This window comes from Lathyrus oleraceus, chromosome 1, assembly GCF_024323335.1.
Source record: "Lathyrus oleraceus cultivar Zhongwan6 chromosome 1, CAAS_Psat_ZW6_1.0, whole genome shotgun sequence".
Classification (NCBI taxonomy): Eukaryota; Viridiplantae; Streptophyta; class Magnoliopsida; order Fabales; family Fabaceae; genus Lathyrus; species Lathyrus oleraceus.
Window position 1 is genome coordinate 190,218,337 of NC_066579.1, and position 19,293 is coordinate 190,237,629.

Genomic DNA, 19,293 nt, shown 5'->3' on the forward strand with positions numbered 1-19,293 from the left:
GAACAACTTTATGGAATCAGGATGAGTCCAAAAATTATCTCTAACAGTAACTCCATCATCGCATGTTCGGTATCTCGATACGTAATTGTTATCATCCAACAGTTTCAAGAGTTGTTGCATCTCAGTTTTATCCTCCCTAAGCACCTTGTTAGTGAGGTACCATATATTATACACTTGCTTGATATTTGAGATATTTTCAGATCATTTTCATTTCAATGTCGCAAGTATATTTTTAGGTTGAACAATATCCAAGGTCATGTCAGCAACACATTCATTCTCTTCCGGCTTGAGCCGACAAACACTAGGATGACCGACTAATTTTAAACAAATATCATGGTTATGTAAACCACATATCACATTAAATCTCCAATTTTTGATTACCAGCATGTAACCACGAACCTTAAACGGACAATCACATTTTCTTGTACCGTTGTCGTCTCTTTTAAAATTTCGGAGAGAAGTTCTATATTTTCCGCTTCTTTTGCAAATCATTGTCACAAAGGCGCATCTTCAATTCAAACCAATATCGAACCTTCTAATAACCACACCAAATACAAGTTTAGAGGTCTCCATACGAATCCATTGAAGCATTTGATCACGAGATTCAAACTCTTGCTTGTTTTTAAAGTCGTTGCCAACATCTACCACCTTAACAACAACACCTTGAACATTCGAAGTAACAACCACACCTTGAACATTTGGAGAAACAACTTGTTTTGAGAATACATCGGGGTGTATCATATCTAATGAAAACAATTAAAACCATAACAGAACAATTTCCGGACACGGCGTAATTTTTTCCAGTAAAAATGGAAGATTAATGTGAGCAATGCATAGGAAAAAGAAGAATTTTTACCTGAAGTTCTATCTTCTTTTGCTCCCTATGATGTGATGAATTAAAAGGATAGAAATTTGGAGTGAAAAAATAGATTGAGAATGAAGGATTTTTAGAGTGAAGGGTTTGGTTGAAAATCAACTATGTCAATAATGGTTGTGTGACCATGCAACTGGTTCTTTTATCATATATTTCCAGAGATGCATCTCCGAAAATATTTGACATGCAAATGTGATGTAAATTGTAAAATGTCATCCATCATTCCCGAGATGCATCTTCGGAATATCTACTGAATTGTTAAATAATTAAAGTCTTTCTTAAAATGTTATTGAAATGCATCTCCGGAATAAAAATTACCCAATATATAGAGCGTCTCTCAGAATGACCTTGTAAGAACAAAAATTGTTCTACAACAGATTCCTTGATTTTGATGATAACAAAGGATGAAACCAAAAATGGCACCCTAACGAAAAGTTTCTAAGTGTGCAGGATTCTAAAGAAAGAAGGAAGAAATCTGATGATGTCATCAGATACAAAACCAGATCAGATACAAACTATCAAATGATCAGAAGCATCTGAAGTGAAAACAAGTTCAAGAAAGTCTAACTCTGAGTAAAACAACAAGTATCAGAAGCATCTGAACAAGAAGTAAACTCTAGAAGTTCTGACTCTGAACAATGCTATCTCTAGATTCCAGAAGTTATCAGCGCTGTCTCAAGAAACTATCTGAACTCACAAGAGATTAACATCAGAAGCAAGATTCCAAGATTCTCCAGAAACACAAATACTCTGAGCATGAAATTGCTAATCATGAAGGAGTAACGTTAAAGTCAAGTAAAGATTTGCAAATGGTTTTCCTAATTAAGAAAGAGACGTTAATCTCCAATTTCAATAAAGAAGATACTACTTGTGGTAAGTAGTCATTTCAAGGAGAGAAAGTTATCCTGCAGAAGCTATTTAAGTGATGGCGTAAATTCATTTTAATATCCACCAGTTTCAACTACTACTTCAACTGATATATAAAATGGGCTGCAATCAACCTTGAAGAATCAGTAAGCCAACAAGCCAAAATTATACTGAAACATCAACGCTCAAGAAAAACACTCTTGCTCTCTAAGATCTTCACGAAGCTTTTGCTTATAACGTGAAAAACTCTTGTTCTTACTATTGTAATATCTGCTTTCTTAGAAGCATTCCAGATTACATAAACCTTTCATCTATTTGTTTGTTGATTTCCTCAAGTGACTCTGTGTAGTCTGTATACTTGAGAGGACTAAGAGATTTTTCTCTTAGACGTTGTTTGTAATCTTTCAAGATTAGTGGATTAAGTCCTTGTTGAAGGCGAAATCACCTTGGCCGGGTGGACTGGAGTAGCTTTGCGTTATAAGCGAACCAGTATAAAATCATTGTGTGGTTTTCATTTTGAAAAAGCGCTTATTTTTCCAAACAATTCACCCCCCCCCCTTTCTTGTTTTTCTCACCTTCAATTGGTATCAGAGCTCCGGCTCTGTTATTGATTTTCTAATCAAACACTTAACAGTGTAGAGAGATCCAGTACGAGAAAAACCATGGCCCACTCAAATGAAAGAGATAGTTACAATGCTAAGCCTCCTGTTTTTGATGGAGAGAAATTTGATTACTGGAAAGATAGAATCGAAAGTTTCTTTCTTGGTTATGACGCTGACCTCTGGGACATTGTCACAGATGGATACACACCTCCAGTCTCAGAAAATGGAGCTGAAGTTCCCAGAAATAAGATGTCAGAAGATCAGAAACGTATCTTCAAAAATCACCACAAGGCCAGAACAATACTTCTAAATGCTATATCATACAACGAATATGAAAAGATCACCAACAGAGAGACAGCCAAAGATATACTTGACTCTCTGAAGATGACTCATGAAGGAAACTCCCAAGTCAAAGAGACGAAGGCTCTGGCGCTTATCCAGAAATATGAAGCCTTCAAAATGGAAGATGACGAAGCTATAGAGGCTATGTTTTCTAGATTCCAAACTCTTATTGCAGGTCTCAAGGTGCTAGACAAAGGATACACAACTGCAGATCATGTTAAGAAGATAGTCAGAAGTCTGCCAAAGAAATGGAGACCTATGGTTACTGTTCTGAAGCTGTCAAAGGATCTGGACAATATCAGCCTTGAAGAACTTGTCAGTTCTCTCAAAAGCCATGAGATAGAACTAGAGGAAGATGAGCCTCAGAAAAGGAACAAGTCCGTAGCGCTAAAGTCCAGATCTGAAAGACGGAAACCTGACAGAACCAAAGCTCTCCAGGCAGAAACTGAAGACACTAACGACTCTGAACCAGAAGACTCTGATGATGAAGAAGAGTTGTCCCTACTAACCAGAAGAGTTAAGCAACTCTGGAAAAAGAGGAACAACAACTTCAGAAGGCCAAGACCCAGAGGGGATCGATCTGAATCAACTTCAAAAGGTAAATCTAACAAAGATATTACCTGTTATGAATGTAAAGAAACAGGTCATTACAGAAATGAATGCCCCAAGCTAAAGAAAGACAACCCTAGAAAAGAAAGCTTCAAGAAGAATACCTTCAGGACAAAGAAAGGACGGATGGCTACCTGGGATGATAGTGAATCTGGATCATCAGAATCTGACTCTGATGAACAGGCCAATGTGGCACTTATGGCTACCACATCCAGGAGTAGCTCAGATGAAGAATCTGAAGAGGTATTTTCTGAACTCTCTCGATCTGATCTAGAATCTTGTTTGTCAGAAACTCTTAGCTCATATCAGAAATTAAAACAAAAGTTTAAAAACATTAAAGGCTGTCTTAAAGCAAAATTTGAAGATTGTGGCAAGCTTGAGATGACAATTCTAGCACAAGAAGATACAATTAGATTGTTAACATTAGAAAGAGATGGAGCAAAAAGAAAAAGCTTAGAATTAGAAGAAGCGTTATCTCAAACTCCACAAACTTCAAATGCAATAATTTATAAATATGAAGAAGCCTTTCAAGAATTTCTGAAAAATGGAATAGGTAGGAGTATTATGGCATCCATGATTTATGGAGTCAGTCAGAACAATAAAAAGGGAATTGGGTATGATCCTAAGGAAGTTAAAACTTCTTCTAGTGACCAACTTAAATCTCCATTTTCATATCACTATACACACACAAAAACAAAAATTTGAAAATGCTAGAAAACCCAAAGTTATGAGAAACTCTGGGAAGACTAATCAAAGAGGACCCAAGAGATTCTGGGTACCAAAAGATAAGATTGTCTATGTTGCAGATATCCTATGCAGCAAAGTTCAGACACCAGTCATGGTACCTGGACTCTGGATGCTCGCGACACATGACGGGAAGAAAGTCTATGTTCCAAAGCCTGGAACTTAAAGATGCTGGATTTGTAGGCTTCGGAGGAGATCAGAAAGGAAGGATCAGAGGCTCCGGAACTATTGGTAATGGTACTCTTCCCTCTATATCTGATGTTCTTTATGTAGAAGGATTAATGCATAACTTGTTATCCATAAGTCAATTAAGTGATAACGGTTATGATGTAATCTTCAATCAAAAAACATGTAAAGCCATTAATTAGAACGATGGCTCTGTCCTTTTCACAGGCAAGAGGAAAAACAACATTTACAAAATAAATCTTTCTGATTTAAAAGATCAAAATGTTAAATGTCTAATGTCAGTTCACGAAGAGCAATGGGTATGGCATAGACGCTTGGGCCACATTAGCATGAGGAAACTTTCTCAGCTAACTAAACTCGAGTTAGTCAGAGGCCTACCTAAACTGAAGTTTTCTTCAGATGCTCTGTGTGAAGCTTGTCAGAAAGGAAAATTTTCAAAAACATCTTTTAAAAAGAAAAATGTTGTTTCTACCTCTAAGCCTCTGGAACTTCTTCACATTGACTTATTTGGTCCTGTGAAAACAGCATCAGTTAATGGAAAGAAGTATGGACTAGTCATTGTTGATGATTACAGTCGCTGGACATGGGTAAAATTCCTAAAGCACAAGAGTGAGTCTCACTCTGTATTCACCAGTTTCTGTTCCAAAGTGCAAAAAGAATTTGACTCTAAAATTATTAGAGTCAGAAGTGATCATGGTGGAGAATTTGAAAACAAAGATTTTGAAGAATTATTTGATTCTAATGGAATATCCCATGATTTCTCCTGCCCTAGAACTCCACAACAAAATGGAGTTGTAGAGAGGAAGAATAGGACACTTCAAGAGATGGCCAGAACCATGATCAATGAAACTAATGTAGCAAAGTACTTTTGGGCAGAAGCTGTAAATACAGCGTGTTACATTCAGAATAGAATCTCTATAAGACCTATTCTAGAAAAGACTCCCTATGAACTGTGTAAAGGAAGAAAACCAAACATTTCATATTTTCATCCTTTTGGATGTTCTTGCTTTATATTAAATACTAAAGAACATCTGAACAAGTTTGATTCCAAAGCACAGAAAGGTATTATGTTAGGATACTCAGAACGCTCTAAAGGCTACAGAGTATACAACACAGAAACCAAAATTGTGGAAGAATCAATTCATGTCAGATTTGATGATAAGCTTGACCCTGAAAAGTCAAAGCTAGTTGAAAAGTTTGCAGATTTGGAAATCACTCTTGTAGAATCTGATAAAACTCCAGAAGCAACTGTCACTCAGAACTCTGAAGAAATTAAATCTCCAGAAATCCCAAAGAAAGTCAAAAGTCGTATCAATGTATCTGAAGATTTGATTCTGGGAAACAAGGACGAACCTGTCAGAACCAGATCTACCTTCAGGACTTCTGAAGATACTCCTCTGGGACTAGTGTCTCTGATTGAGCCTACGTCTTGTGATGAAGCACTTCAGGATAACGACTGGGTGGCAGCTATGCAAGAAGAATTGGATCAATTCTCAAAGAATGATGTCTGGGATCTCGTTCCTAAACCCAGAGGCACTCATGTCATTGGAACCAGATGGGTTTTCAGAAACAAGCTGAACGAGAAAGGAGAAGTTGTCAGAAACAAAGCTCGACTGGTAGCTCAAGGTTACAGTCAACAAGAAGGTATTGACTATAATGAAACCTTTGCTCCAGTCGCGAGGTTAGAATCTATTCGTCTTCTTGTATCTTTTGCTATTAATCACTCTATCAAATTATATCAAATGGATGTCAAGAGTGCATTTCTTAATGGTTATATTTCAGAAGAAGTGTATGTCAATCAACCTCCAGGTTTTGAAAATTCAAATTTTCCAGAACATGTTTTTAAACTTAAGAAATCCTTATATGGACTTAAACAAGCTCCCAGAGCTTGGTATGAACGATTAAGCAATTTTCTTCTGGAACAAAATTTTATCAGAGGGAAAGTTGATTCTACACTCTTCTGTAAAAACCTTAATAATGATCTCATGATATGCCAGATTTATGTTGATGATATTATTTTTGGTTCTGCTAATATCTCTGTTTGCCAAGAATTTTCTAAGTTAATGCAGGCAGAATTTGAGATGAGTTTAATGCAAGAACTAAAGTTCTTTCTGGGAATTCAAATTAATCAAACTCCAGAAGTCACGTACGTCCATCAAAGTAAATATATTAAAGACGTTCTGAAGAAGTTTGACATGACTGAATGCAACTCTGCAAAAACTCCCATGCACCCAACTTGCATTCTTGAAAAGGAAGAGGTAAGCAACAAGGTTTGTCAGAAGCTCTATCGAGGTATGATAGGCTCTCTTCTCTATCTGACTGCTACTCGTCCTGATATTCTCTTTAGTGTCTGTCTTTGTGCCAGATTCCAATCAGATCCTAGAGAATCTCATTTAACAGCAGTTAAGAGAATTCTTAAGTATCTGAAAGGAACTCCTAACCTGGGCCTGATGTATGAGAAAACATCAGAGTATAGACTCTCGGGTTATTGTGATGCAGATTATGCAGGAGATAGAATAGAACGAAAAAGCACTTCTGGAAATTGCCAGCTTCTGGGAAACAATCTGATATCCTGGGCTAGCAAAAGACAATCAACAATTGCTCTATCAACTGCAGAAGCAGAATATATCTCAGCGTCACTGTGCACAACTCAGATACTCTGGATGAAGCATCAGTTAGAAGATCTGCAAATCTTTGAGAGTAACATTCCTATCTTTTGTGATAATACTGCTGCTATTTGTTTAAGTAAGAATCCCATTCTACATTCCAGAGCCAAACACATTGAAATAAAACATCATTTTATCAGAGACTATGTTCAGAAAGGGATAGTAACATTGAAGTTCATTGATACTGAACATCAATGGGCAGATATCTTTACTAAGCCTCTAGCTGAAGATAGATTTCTTTTTATCTTAGAACATCTGAACATTAAAAATTGCCCTGAATAAAGTATGGCATCTGAAAATGTAAAATGAGACTCTGATAAAAACAAATGCACTTCTGCCTCTGACTCTGATACTTCTACCAGTTAAGAAGATATCTGAGTTAGAAATCTGCAGGAACAAACCCCTTGGTATTCCTGAAGATCAGATACATCAACACGTGGAGCTCTGAGCGTCTAACCTTAGAACTTCTAGACAGCTGTCAAAAGAAATTCAAAAGGCAGACGTTTGAGTTCTCCTCGAGCAGTGTACGTACTGTGGGATTAGACATTCATTAATTAGCTGTAATCATTTTTCCCCCCAAGCGTGCTTACTTGAGCGTTGTGCTAACGCAATTTAATGTGTCGTTTTGCATGTGTTTTACTTAGAGTATATAAACACTTTTCTCACATTTCACACACTTATCACTCTCACTCACTCTAAAACCCTAAACCTCTCTCAAGCATTCTCTGAAAGCTCTTCATCTTCATCAATCTTTTTCTCCTTCACCATGGACGCTCAACAACAACAAGTCTTTAACTTCTCTCAAGAAATGGAATCAAGCTCTACTGCTCAAACCTCAAGCATTCCAACACCAACGGTTACAGGCGTCACCATCACCCCTGTTTACAAAGAACCCCATGTTCTTGACCGTGAACGCCATATTAACCTTTCAACCCCTTTTGAAGGACTGGACGTGTTGTGTGAATCGCTAGTTGATTTCGACAACTTGAAGAGAAATGGCGTTGATCTTACTGAAGAGCTTCGCAAACAAGGATGGGAAAACTACTTCCAAAGGCTTTATGGTCCTGTTTACCCTCTTCTCATCAAGGAGTTCTGGAGATTTGCAGATGCAGATGACCACTTCATCGTCTCCTATGTTCTGGGGGTAAATATTGTTATTACTGAAGGATCAATTGCCTCCTTACTGAACATGGAGAGAGCTGGAGGAAAAAGGATTTACAACATCCCTCCTAGGTCAAAGCGCATTACTGATGTAATCAATCCAACAATCTTCAAACCCAACACTGAAGGAAATCCTTCAAAGAACAAAGAGCTGCATCAGAACCTCAGAGTGTGGCTGAAGATCATTCTGGGAACTATTCACCACCGTCCAGCCTCTAACTCCTCTGACTACATCAATGCAGACCAGAAATGCATTCTGTATTGCATTCAGAAGGGTGTGAAGATCTGCCTCCCTGCTCTCCTCTTCAGATATCTGAGAGATTCTGTCAGAGAAACCAGAAACAATATGAAGCCCAGATCCTACATCCCTCTGGGAAGATTGCTATCTGATGTCTTCATTGAGAATGGACTGGTAGATCATCTGGAAAAGACCAAACTGATGGATGATCTGGCAATAGATGTTGGGAAGCCTCTGAACGCCAGAAATCTCAAGAGTATGGGGATAATTAAGAAGATTCAAGTCAGACCCACTCTGGACACATCCTGGGATTCTTTGAAAGATCAGAGGAAGATGCCTCATGGCCTTGCCAGGTTCTTCAAGAATGAACCCAGAGATGCTGTTGCTATCTATCTTCAGCGTCTGCTGGATGATGGTGTTGACATCTCTGACTTCAGCCTCGACGACTGTCTGGATTCAGAAGAAGACTTCGTCAGATACAAGAGAGGTCTCTCTGAGAAGAAGATAGCATCTCAGGCAAAGAAGGCAAGAATTGGAGAAGCTTCTGGAAGCAAATCTTCAGTTCCTCTAAAAAGTTCTACTGGTATATCTGTTCCTCCCATTACCTCTGTACCTTCGATGGTTTCCTCTACTCCGCCCTCTAATCCTCTCACAACACCTCCCATCTATACAACCTCTGAAATTCCACCTTCAATCACCAGAACTACACAGCCTTCACCAGTTTTAAATATCGCCCGTACTTTCATACCTCCCTCTAAACCTGACCAATTAAACCAAAACACTTCCTCTTCATCATCCTCAGAACCAGAATCACCCCCATATGTTTCTATCTCCTCTGACCCAGAATACTCTGACCCTGACTCCCCAACCATAGCTCAGATTTATGCTCAAAAATTCGCTTCACAACAACCAACAGAACCTGAAATAACTTCACCACCACAACAAACAACCACCATACCTTCTGAAGACCAACCCTCTGACCTTCCCACTTCTGATATCAACCCACCAAACACCTCTGCTGCACCTGAATCTGAAACTGAAACTGAGCATTTAGATTTAAATCCTCTTTACGCTTCACCCCAAACATCTGAACCTCAACCTGAATCAGAAACTGAACCAGAACCTCTAACTCTAAATCTCAGCCCTCCAACATCTCCACCTCTTACCTCTGAACCTGACCTTTCTGTACCTACCCTTGAGGAATCCATCATGCTGGTTGCAGGGGCTTCAGTACAAAAGATCAAGTCTCTGACCACTAACTCTGAAGTCAGTGATGATCCTGAATCTGTAAGGACACACTGGAACAGAGTCATTAGCTGGATGACCTCTGAGGCTTTTAGGCTGAAGAGTATCTCTGAACAAGTCAGAAATGGCTACATCAGAGATGCTGAGGCAAGACTCCAAGAGAGATTAGCCAGAGAAGCTGAAGCTAGAAGGCTAGAGGAAGAGAGATTGGCAAAGGAAGCTGAAGAAGAAGCAAGAAGACTGGAAGAAGAAGAAAAAGCTCGTCAAGCTGAAATCTTAAGGGAAAAGGAAGCTGAAGCTAAGGCTCTGGCGGATGCAGAAGCACAAGCTGCTGCTGAAGCTGAAGCTCAGCAGGCTCTGACTCTGGGGGAGTCCTCTTCTGTGATCCCTATGGTTCTTCAGACTCTGAAAGAACTTAAGCAAGATCAGAATGAACTCCGGGCCAGAATGGACAAGCAAGATACTGTCAACGACAACATCCAGAACATGCTTGCAATGTTGCTTCAGAGAATGCCTCCGCCTCCGAACCCTTAGGCACTTAGGATTTATCTTTGCTTGCCTGTTGTTTTATTTTCTCTGAATCTGATGTTTTTCTAGTTCTTGTTGCCTTTGTGCTTTTATCTGAATACAAGTTTTTCTCTTTACTTATTTTTTTTTTTACACTGTCTTTTTTATTCTGACAAAAAGGGGGAGAAGTCATTAATAGCTCTGATGAAAATATTGTCTAAAACCTTAAGCATTCTGCAACATATTTTTCTTAAAAATAAATTTATCTAACCTGGACTTAAGAAATTGCAGAAGGTATCAAGAAACCTCTTTACTTAAGAAACTCTGATAAGAACTTCTGAACTCCCTAGCACTATCTTAGGGGGAGCTTCTGTCTATCTGATCTAATATTATTCATGTTTCATCTGCTAATTAAGGTTGTTTTGTCATCATCAAAAATGGGGAGATTGTAAGAACAAAAATTGTTCTACAACAGATTCCTTGATTTTGATGATAACAAAGGATGAAACCAAAAATGGCACCCTAACGAAAAGTTTCTAAGTGTGCAGGATTCTAAAGAAAGAAGGAAGAAATCTGATGATGTCATCAGATACAAAACCAGATCAGATACAAACTATCAAATGATCAGAAGCATCTGAAGTGAAAACAAGTTCAAGAAAGTCTAACTCTGAGTAAAACAACAAGTATAAGAAGCATCTGAACAAGAAGTAAGCTCTAGAAGTTCTGACTCTGAACAATGCTATCTCTAGATTCCAGAAGTTATCAGCGCTGTCTCAAGAAACTATCTGAACTCACAAGAGATTAACATCAGAAGCAAGATTCCAAGATTCTCCAGAAACACAAATACTCTGAGCATGGAATTGCTAATCATGAAGGAGTAACGTTAAAGTCAAGTAAAGATTTGCAAATGGTTTTCCTAATTAAGAAAGAGACGTTAATCTCCAATTTCAATAAAGAAGATACTACTTGTGGTAAGTAGTCATTTCAAGGAGAGAAAGTTATCCTGCAGAAGCTATTTAAGTGATGGCGTAAATTCATTTTAATATCCACCAGTTTCAACTACTACTTCAACTGATATATAAAATGGGCTGCAATCAACCTTGAAGAATCAGTAAGCCAACAAGCCAAAATTATACTGAAACATCAACGCTCAAGAAAAACACTCTTGCTCTCTAAGATCTTCACGAAGCTTTTGCTTATAACGTGAAAAACTCTTGTTCTTACTATTGTAATATCTGCTTTCTTAGAAGCATTCCAGATTACATAAATCTTTCATCTATTTGTTTGTTGATTTCCTCAAGTGACTCTGTGTAGTCTGTATACTTGAGAGGACTAAGAGATTTTTCTCTTAGACGTTGTTTGTAATCTTTCAAGATTAGTGGATTAAGTCCTTGTTGAAGGCGAAATCACCTTGGCCGGGTGGACTGGAGTAGCTTTGCGTTATAAGCAAACCAGTATAAAATCATTGTGTGGTTTTCATTTTGAAAAAGCGCTTATTTTTCCAAACAATTCAAACCCCCCCTTTCTTGTTTTTCTCACCTTCAGACCTTACTTAAGTGTGTAAGAGGTGCGTCGAGAAATGCATCTCCAAAAACAGAGGACATTTGTAAAAATTCATGTGGTGCAGTAAAAAGATCTAACATGCTTTAAGAAATTCCCTAAATTACTTTGAAAAAATTTCAATCCATCTTATATAGTTTCTCATGTATATTATAAAAACTCAATTTTATCCTTTTCTTTTTGAAATGATCATTTCGAACGCAAAAGCTTTCAAAAGAAATTGCAGGTGAAATTGTAAATAAAAGAAGCAGTAAACGAAAGAAATTGTAGATAAATTTACAACTAATATTTTTAAAATATTAAAATAAATTTTTAAATAATTTAACTAATTAATTAAATAAATAACAAAAAAAATATTTTTAAAAAATATTTTAATAATTATAAATTTTGATCTATATTAAACATCAACTTAATTGCAATGTAGAATTTTTTTTAACTTAAAGTGTTTTGAATAATATAATTCAAAACTCTAATAAATTTTTAAATTTAAAATTTAAAATTTAAAATTTAAAATTATTAATTGTGGATTTATCTACAAATTTTTAATTTATTATATTTTTATCTATATTTACTCTCAAGAAAGAAGTTTATGAGTTATAAATATATCTTTTAAAAGAGAATTTTTGGATAATTTTTTTATTTAAAATCGCACATAATTTCCATATAAAATATAATAAATAGAAAAAATCACACATAAACTCACAACTTATATTTTACAAGAAAGCTTTCAAAAGCGTACTTTCCAAAGTCAATCCTAAAAGACAATTTTTTTTTATATAAAATTTAAAGAAAAATACATTGGATGTGTTAAAAAAAATACTTTTTTCGATCTTATTTATAAGTAAAAGTCTTCTAAGGATCTTAAATAAAAACAAATGTCAACAAATTTATGTTTATTTAATGTCTTCTTTATTCAAAAATTATCTCTGCATTAGTTATTTAGATGACAATTTAATTAAGGATATATTAGTAATTGAGTTATCCTTTTTACCTGAAACCAAAAAAATTAAATGTAATTAATTATAATTCTCAATAAACATTCTCAATAAATGTGAAAGTTATCTTCTTTTTTTTCTTTTTTTTCTTATAAATCAGACCGAAATAATACATTGTAGTGTCTATAAATCTATCTCGTCATAACTTTTTTTGGGGGCCCTAGATTTTATATTGAAACTTACAATTATTGAAGACTTTTATTGAGAATTTTTACATGTGGCCAATTATCACCTTTCTTTTTCTCGTATCAAATGGGGAGGGCCTAAGTCGAACATATATTGAAAATGACATAAATTTATTACATTTTTTTTAATTCAGTTACAAACAATTAAAGAATGTTGGGTACCGTTGATGTTAGTTATAAATGCATCACGTTTTTTCACCTAAAAAACAAAATCTCATTGCACCTTACTAGCTCAAACAACACAAGGAGAAACATAAATTACAACGAGACAATAAAGCTTAAGCCAAATTTACACCTTGCAAAATAAGAAAAGTAAAATATAAGGGAGGTTTTGAAAACTAAAATGTTAAATTAATCCTTATTAATATTTAAATAAAAATATAGTTTATATAAAATTTTAGGTTTAATACATATTTTTAATTCCATAATTTAATTTAATGTTTTTAATTTCATAATTTAGTCTCTTAACTAAAAAAAAAATTCTCTGTCTTATAAAAAGTTTTCAATTTGAACAATTTAGGGTTCTTAAGAAAATGATTAGATGAGTTGGTTTTGATGATAAAACTAATATTATTTACTAAAATACTCATATTAATTATAGTTAAAAGAGTGGTGAATAAAGTGAAAACTAATAAATAGGGATTTGATAGTGGAAAAATAATAATAAATACTGCATTGATATTGTAAAAGAATAATTATTTTGAGACAAAGAAAAAGTTCAAATGAGACATTTTTTATGAGACGGATAGAGTAAACAAGTTACTCCTTTAACTTTACTTTTGTTATTCTATTTGATTTCTTCCGTCATTTATGATAAAAAAATGTTAAGTTACATTGACGTAGTGTGACAACAAAGTCATTGGTACAAATCCGAATCAATATATGTAGTTAAAAACTGATATATAATAATTTAAACCGCAGGGTTCTCCGAAAACAAAATTATTCTGTCATGGCACGTCACAAAAACTTAACTTTTTTTGTCAAAAATTGATGGAAGAGATCAAGTAAAATAACAAAAACGAAGTTAATAGATTAACTTGTAATATTTTTTTAGTTAAGAGACTAAAACAAAATATTAATTTAAGTTAAGGGATTTGGTGACTAATTATTCCAAAATTTTATTATTTTTAAAATCAATAATTCTTCGATTAACCAAGAACAATGAGCGATCCAATGTTGATCCATCTCAAACAAAAGAAACAAGAGAAACCAAAATGGTCTAAACCCAAGCTATATCATCATCAATCTCTCAACATGTTCTCGTAACTTAGGTGTAGTCCAAGCCCTATAAATTTTAGTATCTATAATTTTTGGTTCTATCGTTGTTATTTATAATGTTGTCAATACAAATGGTATTCCTATATTTCCAAACTTCATAGCAAAAACTATCTTGAGTAGTTGAGCTTTCCAGCCTTTCCCTTTGCACTTTTGGACGATAAACCTTTTTAGTCCGAAACTTTGTGCTTAGCTATAACTTATTCCACACCCAAGAGCACACATTGCTCACAGGTATTGTCATTAGGTTATCATTCTTGATATAATAATAATAGCGTATCCATTTGATATAAAAATTTTATTACTATTGTTTAATAATTATGGTTTTATCATCCTAACTATACCCCTCATCTGTCTCATAAAAATTATCTCATTTAAACGATTCACGGTTTTTAAGAAAATAATTAGATGAGTTGGTTTTGATGATAAAATTAATATTATTTATTAGAATGTCCTTATTAATTCTAATTGAATAAAGTGAAAGTTAAAAAATAAGGATATGATAGTGAAAAAATAATAATAAATATTGGATTGATATTGTAAAATAATAATTATTTTAAGACAGAAAAAAAGTATAAATTTTTTATAAGACGGAGAAAATAATAAATATAATAATTTTATTTTATTATTTGATATCTGTAATGGAATGTGAGCTAGGAAAAAACAACATTTATTGGTGATGGACTGAAAAATTAAATTTCAGTATATAATGAGTGTAGTTTAGGATATAAATGGATTTGACCTATTAACATTCTCGTTGGGGTAAGAGTTTTGACTCGCATATTATAATTTTTCCGTCCCATTGAATTCTGTTTTATGTGAGCTTTTGCGGATATGGTCACTAAAATAATATTTATTTTTAGATTTAAAAGATGCAATGTTTGTGGAACTCCTCACCTTTTTTATGATAGATTAAAATTTTAATCATGCATTTTGAACTTGTCGATTCTCTCCACCATAATTTTTTTTTTAGTTTTACTACTAATTGTTTGTCTTGTTTGCCACCGAAGACAAAATTTACCGAAGAGTGATTAATGTCATATGATATCTTCATAAGAGAACATAAGCGAAGCTTTAAAGATAAAAATTTAATCTCTGTTAATAAAGAAAATAGAGACATTTTAAAAGAAGACACTTAAAAAACCCATCTAAAATTAAAAAGGAATTAACTTTTGTTAAAAAAAATCCAAACTCTAGATTTGATTAAGAATGTAAATCGATATTTATAAGTACAGATAGTATAATATGATATTTGTATCTGGTCCGTTGAATAAATAAGATATATGAATGTCTCTCATATCCGTGCGGATATCCTCTAAGCGGGTAATCCGTAAATTTTAAGGTTTCCGCAGATAATTACATATATGTATGGATGATATTTTTTTAAATTGTTTTTAAAAAAAAATATTTTTAACTTTTTTTAAAAACACAAAGTTATTATCATATAACATCCATATAATCGATCTCAATTTAACAACAAAGTTTTATACATTACTTTCTTTCTTTTCATCAAAACATGATAACATCTAAATATAATATCCATACGTTTTATTTTTAAACAAAACAAATAAAAAATATTATAATTATAATTATGATGGAAGATTGAACGACGGATGAGTAGAAAATAAGACACTAGTTGAACGGAGGAAGAACGACACCGGTTTGTTGGACGGTGAAATTGTTGAAGACATTAGTTGAACGGAGGAAGAGCAACATCGGTTTGTTAGACGGTGAAATTGTTGAAATAAAATCTAAAATATAAAAGAAATTTAAATATGAAATGTATAAATAAGATTAGTATAAAATGTGAAAAAATTTCTTTAAAAAAAAATTATTTAGTTGTTTGTTATATAAGAAAGTGAAAGGATAGAAAGTTAAAAGATAACAAAAATTATCTTATGAATCTTTTTTCTTCCTAGTATCTTTCCACTAATCAAAACATATTGTAAATGTGATCGATGAGGAAGGGAGGGCCACTTAAGTTGCCAGCATTAATGAGAACAGCACGCGGTACCAGAAATAAATGCACATCACGTTCAAAATTGCTGTCTGTTAAACATTTATTGATAACTGGGGACTGGCTATATATATTAATGCAACATTTTTAAAACTCATTAAATTTCTTCTATACACTTTCTCAAACATGTTAAAAACTTTTTTTTATGGGTAATGTTAATTTATGCCCCAAGAGCACAAGTTAAGAGATAAATAAAAAAATAAATTTTTGAAAATTATGTATTGAATTCATTAAAAATTTATAATTAATAATTTTATTTATTTTTTTAAAATAAATTTTTTATTTATGAATTTTTTAACATGTGTCCTTGGGGCACAAGTTAGCATTATCTTTTTTTATTCAATCGTAGTACTATCTATTTTCGTCTAAAACCATAAGTAATACTATAGTTATAAAATTTTCACTATTGTTTTTCTTTTTTAATTTTATATTTTATCTAAAATAACTGCAATTATTTTAGAACAGTTCATCTGATTCTTCTTATAAGAAGGAAATCAATTTTGAGAGGACAAAAGGTTCTTAGGGTAGTTTTTAATTTTTATAAATGATTTTAAAGTTGTATAATATTAGATATTTGTGATTATATTTTTTGTTTTTTCCTTTCCAATTTTCAAAACTAAAAATAAAAAATTCTAATTTGGTTTTGTAAAATTGTTTTTCAATTTTTAAAATTGAAAGACAATGAAATTTGTTTGGTAGTCTAATTTTGTAAAATTATTTTTGAAAACTATTTTTTATTTAAAATATTAAAAAATAAAAACAACTAAAATAAATTTTAGAGGTTTTGATTTTTGATTTTTAATTTTTAGTTTTTAAAATTAAGAAGGTTTTAGAGGTTTTGATTTTTTGATTTTTGATATATTTTTCATTAATGACAAATTTATAATATTATATAAAATTTTAAAATAATTTTTAAAAATAAGATTATGAAACATATTTTCCTTATTAATGGGAATCCTACTACTAAGGCTTTCACATCCACTAAAGAGGTATTAGACAAGAAAATCTTATATCTCCGTATCTGTTTATATTACACTATCAGGTTCTTTCAGGTATATTAACAAAAAGTCAAGAGAAGACCTTGCAATATTTTTTATTTTAAACAATAGAAGAATAGATAACGATTAAAAAATGTTGACATAAAATAACGTCTATTCACTATAAACTACGTTTATTAAATTGCGGAAGTGTCTTATTTTTAAAAAAAACAACTAAAACGCGTAGCTTATTATTAAAGGTTATGATTTTTTAGTTTTACTTTTTTTTTTTTTTTTTAAAAAAAAAATCGCTTTAAAATAAAATGTAGAACATAGGGATCATACCCTGTTCTTGAAGTGTTTTTTTTTTTAATTTAAATTATATTAATTTATTCTGGTTATATAAAAATGGAAAAAAAAAGTTTAATTAAAATGCATAATTATAGAGTCAGACTTAGTGTTTTTTTATTTAAATTATATTAATTTATTCTAGTTATATAAAAATGGAAAAAAAAGTTTAATTAAAATGCATAATTATAGAGTCAAACACAGATCCTATATTTCATAATAATGTTTTGCTTCCATTATACCATTTTTTTTTTAACTAGTAAAGGACTCGTGCGTGCGTATGTCTAATTAAATTATGAATTTGTTAGGTTATTTGTATTCTATATTTAAATGTTTAATTACAGAATAACAACGATACTATTATATTATTTTGTGAAGAAAATTTTGATATTAAATCAACCAAATAAAACAAAAGAAAAAGTTATATATTCAATTCTTTCAGTTTCAATAGCTGCAAAGTGAATTAAAAAAATGTTAGGAGATTTGGATACTGTCCAGTGAAGGTAACACACCATCTACTTTTTAATGTCAGGAATAATTAATACAATATGAGAACAAATAAAAAAATCGTTAAATATTTACTTTAAAAAATGATAGTATAACTAATCTTTTTAAAATTTAATAAAAAAAAGGTTTTTTAATTGTATTTAACTTGGATATTCCCAATCCCAATAGAGTTTCATGTATTTCATCTCTCTACATACCAAATTTAGGTTTCCAATTACAAACTTCTTTGTAGAAAAATCAGATAGCAACATGTATGCAGATGATTTGCGTGCGTGTTGTCATTGTTGGTGTAAGCCCTATATGTCAATACTTTTGGCACTTGTATCGAATTATTTATTAATAATAAATGGTTTTTTTCTTTATTATATTTGTTTAATAAAGTCCCTAGAATAGCTAGTCAATTTAATGTATCAATTGCGATTTAATCATGAGATCCCATTAAACATAAGGACACTATTTTTAAAGTATCCGTAGTCGGACTTTGTTGTGAAGTGGGATAATATTAAAACATTAAGACTATTATGTATATAGACTAATAATCACATCTCATGGATCATGGATGAGGAGTTATCAAGGCTTAAACATATGTATGAATATTAGGAGTAATATTTATACTTGATTGACCCACTATGAGAATACTATATAAAATGTTATGCAAAGTGTCATAAGTTATTCTCATGGTGATAGTGGTGTATGTCACCCTTCGATCCGAAACCACTATGGACCCTAGATATAGAGTTGAGTGCTTTATTGTTGATCAAACGTTGTCCGTAACTAGATGACCATAAAGATAGTTGATGGGTACTCCACGGAGCATGTTGAGGGACATGAGTGACCTAGATGGACTTTGCACATCCCGCATAACAGGATAAATTTCTAAAGGCCCAATATTGAACTGGACAAAGATGACACGATTTATGCCTTGTGTTCAATATAGACATAAGGGGAAAAGGGTAATTGTACACACAAGTATTATCATTAAAAGGGATTTGCCATATCACATGACATTTTCGTGCCTTGGGTAGCAGTGATATGTTGCTAGATACCGCTCACTATTTATTATGTTAAATACGTGATTTAATATAATTGTCAATGTCGCGAAAACCTACAGAGTCACACACAAAAGGACATATTGATGAGAGATAGAGTAAATAAGGAACACCGTAAGGTACGGTGCAGTTAAGTGAATTGTGGAACATCGTAAGGTATGGTGCACTTAAGTAGAATATGAAATGTGGTAAGGTATCACGTGCTTAAGTGATTTTTTGGTATACCGCAAGATATGGGCCACATAAACTTAAGTGTATTTTTTAGCTTGTAGCCCACACAAGTGGTTCTATAAATAAAGCCCTTGTGCATAAGTATTTTATTAGATGAAATTTCATTTC

The 19,293-nt window shown here is 32.9% G+C and overlaps 1 protein-coding gene across 1 annotated transcript; it reads left to right on the top strand.

Annotated features, from left to right (window-relative positions):
* The first annotated feature begins 6,422 nt into the window (after positions 1 to 6,422).
* Positions 6,423 to 7,175, top strand: LOC127126927 (secreted RxLR effector protein 161-like). Its single transcript, XM_051055973.1, has one exon. It carries the CDS (start codon positions 6,450 to 6,452, stop codon positions 7,170 to 7,172), a length of 723 nt encoding a protein of 240 aa, XP_050911930.1. The 5' UTR covers positions 6,423 to 6,449; the 3' UTR covers positions 7,173 to 7,175.
* Positions 7,176 to 19,293: the final 12,118 nt, after the last annotated feature.

Bases quoted from the DNA above. Each gene is read 5' to 3' on its own strand.
- LOC127126927 (XM_051055973.1), top strand. From the start codon at position 6,450: ATGCACCCAACTTGCATTCTTGAAAAGGAAGAGGTAAGCAACAAGGTT.